At 40.8% G+C, this 10,708-nt stretch overlaps 1 protein-coding gene across 1 annotated transcript; it reads left to right on the top strand.

The window, feature by feature from the left end:
* Positions 1-310: 310 nt before the first annotated feature.
* On the top strand, positions 311-9,069 carry LOC146521870 (carboxypeptidase Z-like). The gene is made up of 11 exons (XM_085154811.1): positions 311-659; positions 1,131-1,160; positions 1,629-2,003; positions 4,515-4,742; positions 4,827-5,053; positions 5,314-5,478; positions 5,626-5,784; positions 6,909-7,044; positions 7,222-7,361; positions 7,485-7,584; positions 8,482-9,069. The coding sequence occupies exons 1-11, from the start codon at positions 443-445 to the stop codon at positions 8,838-8,840; spliced, it is 2,136 nt and encodes a 711-aa protein (XP_085010937.1). The 5' UTR covers positions 311-442; the 3' UTR covers positions 8,841-9,069.
* The last annotated feature ends 1,639 nt before the right edge of the window (positions 9,070-10,708 follow it).

Below are 10,708 nucleotides of genomic sequence, written 5' to 3'. Positions count from 1 at the left end.
CTGCGGGCACGTGACTGGTTTGGGGGGATTTTTGTGGATTAGACCGCTTTAAGTGTTTAGAACAGACAAATAAAACTAGAATAGCGTGTTTAAATGTAGCACAAAGCTTTCCACGGGAAGGGGGATACAGAATGAAATGATAATCTGTGGCTTCATGACTACAAGCAAGCTCACACTGACATCTAATATGATGTTATAATTTTACAGCCAGTTTAAAGCAAGAAGAAGCACCGACACAAACTATAAATTATTCTTCTTCAGAATGAGGATTCATGTGAAGTGAAAATGTGAGGTTATTAGTCTAAGGCCCGTGAAACAGCCACCAGCCGTACTGAAAAACGAAGACGCAGCAAAATGTGAGCGAAAATGTGCCCATCCTTTCATGCACTTATCCCCGTTTTACCTCAGAGCCATTTCCTCTGTAACTCGATAGGAAACCGTAATGCTTGTAATAAAGTCGCTCACAGAGTTGCTCGGAGGAAAGTTTTGCAGACTTGGGACACTCCAACGCGCACACTCACGCCCTCTGGCTCAGTGTGTGAGGTGCCACATCGAAACGGAACATAAGTGTCGGAAAGTGCGCATCATGCTGCTGATCCTGCTGCAGTTGTTGGTTTTTGCGTCTTGTGCACCTCCGCGATGCGACCCGAAGTTTCGAGGTAAACTTTCTGCACTTTTTGCGATAACAAACTTTATGCTGATGTGAGCATCTGGACCTGCCGCGCAAAAACTGGACAGGACGTCACGTGCAGGCTGTGGACTATTCTTGATTCAGAAGCTCATTTTTGTTCAATTAGACTTGTGAAAAATTCTTGTATGTAACTTTTAAAAAACCTAAAGCTACAGGATGAGTGAGCTGAATGGTGGTGACAATTAGATGGTGACAGATCTAAAGTCTGACAGATGGTGTTAATGTTTTAGATGGAAGCAAGTTTAATGAATACAATTTATAGTCGTGGAAAATGTGATCCTCGAGGGACTTAATGATTCTTTGTACACTGACTAGCTTTCTAGAGAGTTGTTGAAGCAAGCACAGTGTTCTGTAGGCCACACTGTAGCATTTACAAAAACCACCCTGCCATCTAGTGTCTACCAAGTGTCAGCTAATGGCATGCTGGTATGTCTTGCAGGACAGTGCAAGCCAATAATAGAAGAAAAACGTAAGTACCCATGGGCTTAAAGCAAGAAAAGTGTCATGCATGTGCTGTTTGCTATCTTGCTTTTCTGTACACTTTCTAATTTCTAACCAATCAGTCTTTTGTGCCTCTAACACTGGACAAAATCAAGCCTCAAAGTCCCCCTTCTCCCCCCCTTAATATGCCAAGTGACTGCAACAGGACTGTTTTTCACAACAAACAAGAGGAGATTATAAATGATAGTGGGCGTAGTTTTAGTGGAATCTGTCCCCAAAGCCATAAAATCATTGAGTATTTTTAGATGATCGATGGCAGCATGAAATATTCAAATTCTAATTTCCAGAGATAATAGAAATATTTAGGACTAGATGATTGAGGATGGCACAGTGAAGCTCATGATTAAGTGCTGCAACAGATGGAGATACACGTCTTGATCTGTTACTTTCTAAGCTGATCCCTGATCTGTCTTCATTGTGGAATTTTTCTACTCAGCCAAATGCACAGATCTAATGCTGTCCTACTGCGATGACATGCCCTACGCTCAAACCATGTTCCCAAACATCCTCGGTCACAAGACTCGTGAGGATGCTGAAGCTGGCGCTGAGTACCTCCTCATCAGCGTGGCTGAATCTCTGCTGGGCGGAGATTGTAACCCAGAGATTCGCATGCTGGGCTGCTCGGTGTTGGCCCCACGTTGTGAGAAGGAGAAGGTGCTGAAGCCGTGCCGCAGCACGTGTGAAGCCGTGCGCAGAAGATGCAGTCGCACATTTGACAAGATACAGATGGCCTGGCCCTACTTCCTCGACTGCGATCGCTTCTTTGTCAGTGACCAAGAGGGATGTTATGACCCCCTGGAGGGCCTCAGAGGTGAGATATAATCACAGCATACTGTCATTATGTTGACCTTTGTTGACCTGAATTGGCCTCAGTCTTGGCTGTGGCTGATGACATCCGTGTAAATGTTTTAAATACTGACATTAGCTTCTTTTTTCCACCTGAAAAAAAGAGCAACTCAAATAAAAAGCAGGCATGAAAATTTCAGCAGTGCACTCCTTCTCCTAAACACATTTTCTGAAGGCATCTGGTTTGCAGACATGCTTATGTGGCTCACTTTAAGATATAGCCTAACTGGAACGCCTTACTTCCCCTATAAACTGTCACTAATGCTTGATCCTGTGGTTATCTTCGGGTGTTTTTATTGGCAGTGGCTTTATAAACAACCCACAGTGAACCACAGAAAGGCACACATTGCTAAATCATATCTTACCCAAATAGCTGAAAAGTCTTTATAGTAAAAAATAAAACACAAAAACAATAACAGACCCAAATATGTATTGTGCTACCACTCTTTGCAGCTACATGTGTGAACCAGATGAGCGCGTGAACAGCAGCAACTTCTGCACAGACACATGGAACCAATTTGAGTAGTTAAGTTGTGTCATTTCAACATTTATAGACAGTATAAAGTGTACATTTCATGAAGTGTATGCAGGTAGTGCTTTTTAAATTGTTCCAAAACTTTCATGAAGCACAGTCTGGTAGCAGGTTAGACTGATATCAGTATAAGAACTCCAGCTGTTCTTCTTTCACTGTGTATCATATTAGGACAGTAACATTCACGAGGGCGACTAAAGGCCTGCGTTAACAGTGTTCTCCTGAATGCACCATTATAAACATAACTATATCATCTTAAATAATAAAACAACAGACACTACAAGCTGTAGCAGATACTACAATACATTCTTAAGTTTGGACTCCCCTCACGGGCCTCTCAGTTCTTTGGTCCGCTGCCTGACATCGTCTTACTCCTTTATTTTGCAGCAGTGAAGCTAACTTTACTTCTATCACTCTGCACAATAAAACTTAATGTTTGTAGGCAGACTGAGTCAGTGTTTGTGGCGCAATGTGATAGGTTGATTTCCTCATGTGTCATTTCAAAAATCCTGATAATATTAAATCTTCCCATTTAGAAACATTACATAAATGTAAAACATAATTCGGGTGCGGTATACTAGGGACCGATATTGGCTCATATCAGTATTTCTAAAGGCCGATAAATAAAAATTTTGAAAAAGTGGAAACGAGAGAAACAATCAACCACAACATGATGTTACATAATTTATCCACCAGAGGGCACTCAAATGCAACAACAAGCTGATCCAAGCAGAGGCATTAGGTAGTGCTAGCACAAAACTTAAGCGAAATAATTCGCAAACCTCAACTCTACTAATTTATTTTGCCGACCTTCATCAGAGGCTCAAACACAATGGAGGTCATACTATTTATACACAGAGGTGCATCTTCTTCAGATTGAATGAAAGAATGAAAGAAGACTACATTGTCAACAAGGATTCTTAAATAACTACAGATAACAAACATGATGGAAATCTGTTTGGTTTTTTGAAATCACTAAATATCTGCATCAGTCTTAAAATGTAAAATTTCCATATTGGCCAAGCATACACTATGTATCGCGGTTAGACAAAGTTTTCTAATGATAATCTTCCACTTTCTATTGAGATAAATTAGCAATACAGTAGTGTCAATTATCAATATATTTATAAAACATGCAGTTGGTCTTGGGTTGTTTTTCTTTGTACTATGATTTTTTGTTATATGATTGTCTTGTGATACTCTGTGATTTCCACCCTTTAAATTGTATCTATGCAAAGACATATTAGGGAAAAAGAAAGGGCCTCAGAGGTGTGAGTGCATGTACCATTTGGGATGATTTCTCCACAATATGACGCGCAGGAAGTGTTTACATAAACCATCTGTAGCTGATAATGTAGCCAGCAGCTCTGTGTTGCAGTCATAGATGTTAAAGTTTTTGTATAATACAGTTCTACACTGCATAAATCATGTTTTTTAAACAAGTAGTGAAAGGTTTTACAGCCTTTCTAGGTCTGGTCTCAGCTGGTGTCAGAAATAAGTGTGAATCCTAAAATCAGGGCAGACTTGTACAGACTTTGGGGGGAGGGGCGGGGTGGCAGTTGAAATAAACACTTCTAACTAATTATAGATTTGAAGTGCTTCAACTTTTTCTCCTTTAGATTTCTGTTGTAAACTGCAATATTTATACCCTGGAAAACCTTACACAAATAAGGATCGTACTTCCACTTGAGCTAGGTGAGATAGAACAAGTCATTGTTAAACCAGCTTCACCTAACAGCCCCTAAAAAGAGGGTGTTAAAACCCACTGTGATAATATAGTGTGTCTGTTTTGGGACCTTACTCTGTGTGTATACATGAAAAGCTGGTTGTGGGATGAGCAACAGAACTGGCATTGATTGAAAAGATGAGCTGGAGTGGTGAAGGGTTGCAAAGCAGCTTGCAGAGCAGCTTGCAGATTTCCAGTAACTATGTTTGTCTCTACAGGGCAGGAGGAAGAAGAAGCTGCTGATGGCCTGGATATTCTACTCACTGCGGACTCTCCTGACACTTTGCAGTTCACCTATCATTCCAACACTGACCTGATCAGTGTCTTAAAGAAGACCGAGGAGCAGTGCTCCGGCATAGCCCGGACCTACAGCATAGGCCGCAGTATGGAGGGCAGAGAGCTGCTTGTGATCGAGTTCTCTAACAATCCCGGAGAGCATGAACTACGTAAGTCAGGCTCCTCAGTCTTCATAAGGTCTGCTTTCTTTTCTCTTACAAATGTAGGTAAAACTTAAACGTGGCTCTCTACAGTTGAGCCGGAGGTAAAGTATATTGGGAACATGCACGGAAATGAAGTCCTTGGCCGCCAACTACTCATCTACTTGGCTCAGCACTTGTGCTCAGAGTATTTGCTCGGCAACGAGCGGATTCAGACTCTAATCAACACCACCCGCATCCACATCCTGCCCTCCATGAACCCCGATGGGTATGAGATGGCTGTTTCCGGAGTCAGTGACAATAACTACGATTTTGAGCAGGTGAGCTATTTACAGTTACAAGCAGTAAATATATTGATGTGCAGTTTGAGTCAATAGTTAAGTAATTAGTAATGCATGATTCCCTGCACAGTGCAGCAGAACATCAGCTCTTTAAATTGATGCCCATGAGCACAAAGCCAAACGCTCACCTTACAGAATATATTGTAGTCTGTTATAGCTGATTGGCAATTTCTGTATGACTCATACTGCTACTATCTAAAACACATATTATTAATAAGGCAATAATACTTAATCCTCAGGAGGATCAAAGATATGATTCTTGGAACATCGGCCGAAATAACGCCCAGAACATCGACCTGAACAGAAACTTCCCCGACCTGACGTCCATCGTTTACAGCAGACGCAGACAAAAGGGCTACCGCACCGACCACATCCTAATCCCAGACTATTACTGGTTTGGTAAGGTACAGTATAAATCCTTATCCATATATAGTGAATGACACTGCACATACTTTAAGAAATAACGAGCTGTGCTGTTGCAAACTTTGCCTCTTTACTATAAACTGACTTAATCAGTTAGACCAATAAGAAGTGTTAATGCTGAAATCCAGGTTGCACCGGAGACCTACGCTGTCATGAAGTGGGTCCGCTCAATCCCGTTTGTGCTCTCCGCTAACTTCCATGGTGGAGACTTGGTGGTGTCTTACCCTTATGATCTGTCCAAACACCCACTGGGAGGTGAAATGTTCTGCCCAACCCCAGATGATAAGGTAAAAAGGGTTCTTTGGGAAACTTATAGAGATAAAGAACAGTTTGGAATAATCAAAAACAAAGTGAAACCTAAACAAACCCTAAAAACCAGAAAATATAAAGGACCTCAATTATTACTGTCATCAGTACAGGTATGAACATGTAGCATATGTTTAGAGGAAGCTGGAAAAAGAATAGACTGTTGACTGTAACCACAGACATTCTGGTTGTTTGATTTGCCTTTTTGATCTCTTAACATCTACCAGGTAAATGGTGGGTCAACCAATGCTAAACAAGCATAAACTACAAGATGAAGAGCGTGTCTCTTAAACGTATTACAGTTTCACATAAATGGTTGGACATGTTAGATGTGAACCTAACCTTAATTTAATTGCATGTTTAGTCCAGTTCTCAGTGTATATATTCCCCTCTTTCTCATGCAAAATTGGGCATCCTTGACTCCTCTCATTGCATCCTAGGCCTCTCAACTCACAAGCAAATAAAAGAGGTGAGGATTCCTGTGGAGCGAGGAGCCGGGGCAACGGGGATTTTTAAAAAAAGGAGAAAGCCATTTTAAAGCAGTGTTAATTAAACGATACCTGACATGACTGTATGATAAATATAAACACAAAAGATACACCAGTGCATCCTTCGTGACCGAGTGTGCATCCTCCAGGAGTGCACACTGCTCTATGCTTTTTCCTACAGTCACTGGTCAGTTCTGAAAACCTTCTACGCCCTTATATTCTTACTTTATGCAATATATCAGTCACGTTTTAATAAGTTAAAGGCTATAAAGTGAAGGACCTGTGATGGTGTAGACTACAGCTACTACAACTGTAACGGGACTGGTAAGTAAGGTGTAAAATTGAATATTATTTGCAGTGTGCTCCCATAAAACACTTAATGCGGTGACATGCCTGTTTACTGCTCTTTGAGGCAAGGTAGGAAGCAATGAGTCATCGCTAACGACAGAAAACAGATGGCAAAAAAATAGGACAAAACATTATTAAGATCAGCAGACTCTGATTTTTTATTTATGTTTGTTGCCCCGGTAAAACCCCGTGAACATGTGGTTTAAATCAGTGGTTATTTTTTCATCTGAACAAAGGGAGAAACAATTAACCAGTTTTACATTTTGCAGGTTTTCAAATTTATCGCAGCAACTTATGCAAATGCCCACGAAACCATGTCCAATGAAAACGCACGCTGTGGATCGTCTCGTACTCACAGCCAGAAAGGGATTGTTAATGGAGCTCAGTGGTCCAGCTTGGCAGGCGGTGAGTTGGGGGGGGGGGGGGGGGGGGGGGGGGGGGGGACACAAATCCAGAGAAGTAAAATAGATTTCTGAGTCAGGAAGGAAAGTGCTGTTGTCTGCTGAGTCTGCTAGAGGGTGCTGTAAGACCAGTTATGAACCTGTGAGTGTGTTTTTTAGATTTTTGTTTTTTTGTGGTCAGGAATGCAAGACTTCAACTATCTCCACACCAACTGCTTTGAGGTGACTGTGAATGTGGGATGTGATAGATTTCCCCCTGAAGAGGACCTGGCCTTTGCCTGGCATGAAAACCAAGAATCTTTGCTCTCATTTATGGAAGCAGTAAGACTCTTTTAGCACATATCCTGATTTTTGTTGGCCTGGCAGTTCAGCACATGTTAGCAATAGCATACTGAACCTCAAATGATCTATTTGTAAACAACTTTCTTGGGTGTTGGTCCTCAGGCCCATCGTGGCATCAAAGGGATTGTAAAAGATGAAGAGGGAAATGCTATAAAAGGTGCCAGGATATCTGTCAGAGGGATACAGCACGACATTACAACAGGTAATAACTATCACCTGCTAACAAAACATACGCCTTTATAAAAGTTCATTTAGTTATGACATTAGCTTTGTCTCTTAGTCAATTTTTAAGCTCTATATGGCCAACGTGATTTTTATTCAGCAATTCAGACATGTAGCATCTTAAATATTAAAAAGATATGAGCTATAAAGGCAAAAAAGGCATTTTGAGGTAGTTGTCCAGTATAAGTACAACTTCCTGTGTCAGGTTTTTCATAAAACCTATATTAAGCTCATAACAAAGCTCAATAACATTGTTTATTCTGATCACAACCTTCCAACCACCCTTCAACCATGTTATGAGTGTTACTGTTGCACAGTAAGGCACTCTACAAGTTCCCTTAGGGTAAGATGTGTTTGGCCACAAATTCAATAACCAAGTGAGAATCTGAGAAGCATCGTATGTAAACACCTTGTTGTGACAGTAAAACAAGATTCAGCATCAAGTAGCCACTAACAGCAGCACAAAACTTTCAAAATAATTGACAAATCTCAACTTTTTTGTCATATTATCTGAGTAATCTGTTTATTTTAGTTTATTTCTTGTGTTGAGAAAGGTAAAAAATATCTGATATATATGTTTTTTTTTCATATTGCCAAATATCGGCACTGGTGTCTGTATTAAAAATCCCATCTAGGTTCTCGAAGTGGAAGTACCTGGAAACCAAATACATATCTTACTTCAACTAAAGTTATTAAGGTCATTGCAGTTCTACCAAACACCTACTCCCACAGTTTGTATTACAGGGTTTCTGCAAGTTGTGTAAACACATCTTGATGTGTAAAATGAATATTTCTCTACAAATATATTCGTACTCATGTACTATGTATTCATGTCAATTATAAGCCCAAACACTCAGCCTTTCTCTCCCTGCCCCAGCTGAAAATGGAGACTACTGGCGCCTCCTCACTCCTGGCATCCACATAGTCTCCGCCTCTGCGCGAGGCTACACCAGAGCCACCAAGAAAATCCAGCTGCCCTCTCGCATGAAGACTGCAGGCCGGGTGGACTTTGTGTTGCCGAAAGCACCTGTGGACTCTGACGCGCAGGAAGAGGACAACGCCATTTCATCCATGGGCACCTACGACAAGTTTGACCCTTACAACCAGTACCAGCGCTACACCCAGATGGCTGATTTGAGCCAGAACCAAGAGGAGAGAGCAGAGAAGCCCTGGTGGTGGAATTACTTTGCTTTGCCTGGAGTACCTTCCCCCACCTGGCTGCTGAAGCAATATTAGAGCTTTAACAAGAGAAGCAAGAAATGAGTCTGTCTTTCTACATTATGCAGAAAAACATGGAAGTGTTACTTTTTACTGATGCTACTCCCGCTTCACAATTTTGCCTTTATGTGCTGTGTCTGGCCCGAAGCCCAAACCTGAATTATTATGTAAGCGCCTTACAAGCTTTTGCCTGGACAGTAACATAACTTTAGTTAATGGCCACGATTGAATAAAAAACACGTTAAAATATTTGACCTGCAGTTTTATAGCACTATTTCACCTGAACTGTCGACATTTTTCATGAATTATTGGCGTATTTAGACCTGACCCCTGACTACTTACAATTACCAAACACAAGGTTTCTGATGGCCACTAGGGGGCAAGCTAAACCAACGTCTGGCTGAAGTTGCTCCAAACGGTGGTTTCTCCTCAACACAGTGTGCAATTTGTGAAATTGGCGTAAATAGACATGTCATTGAGAATAAATAGTTTTGCATTCATTTCTCTCATTAGTGAGCGTAAGGAAGAACTTGGTTTGTGATATAATCTGTTATTTAAGCGATAAAAAGAAGTTAAAGGTTTTGCATTGACTATAAAACAACAATTTACTCACTATACACAACTTTCATGTGTCCAGGATTCTGAAAGTGATCTCATATACAGCGCAGAATAGTAGTTTTCAACTTTTATCATTTTTTTATGCTATTTAGATTTCATGAGTCATGATTCAAATTCAAAAAACACTTTATTTATTCCCCAGGAGGCAATTAAAAACACACCAACAGAACATCAAACAAATATGAACATGAAAGCATCAGTTTAACTGACCGATCACAGTTCAGGTACACTGAGCAGGTCAATTATAAAATATAATATTTTATAATTATATTATTACTGTATTACTCCTAAAATGTATTCTTAACCTAAAACCCCTCCACGTGTAGACATGCTGTCCTGCAATAATGTGTATGTCGTTCCACCAAAGAGTGACTGGCCTTCATTGCTGAATAATTGTTAGACACTTGATGAAGTTATATTCTCCACTTTTCCCACAGAAAATAAACCAAACTTCTTGGAGGGATCCTGACCTCTTGTATAGTTTATTTACAATCAAGCCCGGGGTAATCAGCTGAAACTTCTGTCAGTGTATAGGGTGTATTGCATGTCGTCCTTCCTGAGAGGACGAGCGTTCGGTCAAATTAGACCTCATTTCTTTTGGAGTCCATAAATAGTGGCAGACAATAAAGTGCATTACGTAGACTTGTCTACAAACAACAATGGAGGAATAAGCAAGAAGTGCTAAGAAGGCAAATTTGTTACAGTTAAAGAAAAAACAAAACATCCACAACAACAGAATTTCACAGAGAAAAGCACCAAATGGACACTAGATCCCGATAATGAAAAGTAGCCCAACCAGAGTAAGGCATGCATTCGCATTGGCAGCCCTGGGGTCCAGTGAAGTCCCAAATCCTATAAACAAAACAGCTCTTAAGAATTTTTTTATGAAAGGTCATGAAAGAAGCATGGGAAAAGCAAATTACCCCCAGATAAAGGTCGAAGAATAGTATTATAAAATCATAGTGAAAAGTCTGCTTAGAGAACTACTTGACCCATGACAAGTCAGTGAAAAAAACACCGGGCTTCTCAGGGGATTTATAAAACACAAACACATGATTTGGCACCAAACTCGGACAGCCAAACAACAGAGACCTCCATCTACAGGAGAATAGGAAAATACTCCACACTCTCCCAGGATCACATAACCCTGTGTGCAGGGCTTTCAGCACACTGTCAGAGGGCATCAGGATGCCTGCAGGTCCATGCAGGATGTTACAAATACTGGATTTCATTATGTACCGTACTGGCACTGCAGTACCTCTAACGGT

This window comes from Neolamprologus multifasciatus, chromosome 3, assembly GCF_963576455.1.
Source record: "Neolamprologus multifasciatus chromosome 3, fNeoMul1.2, whole genome shotgun sequence".
Classification (NCBI taxonomy): domain Eukaryota; kingdom Metazoa; phylum Chordata; class Actinopteri; order Cichliformes; family Cichlidae; genus Neolamprologus; species Neolamprologus multifasciatus.
This window is presented reverse-complemented; position numbering and strand designations above follow the sequence as displayed.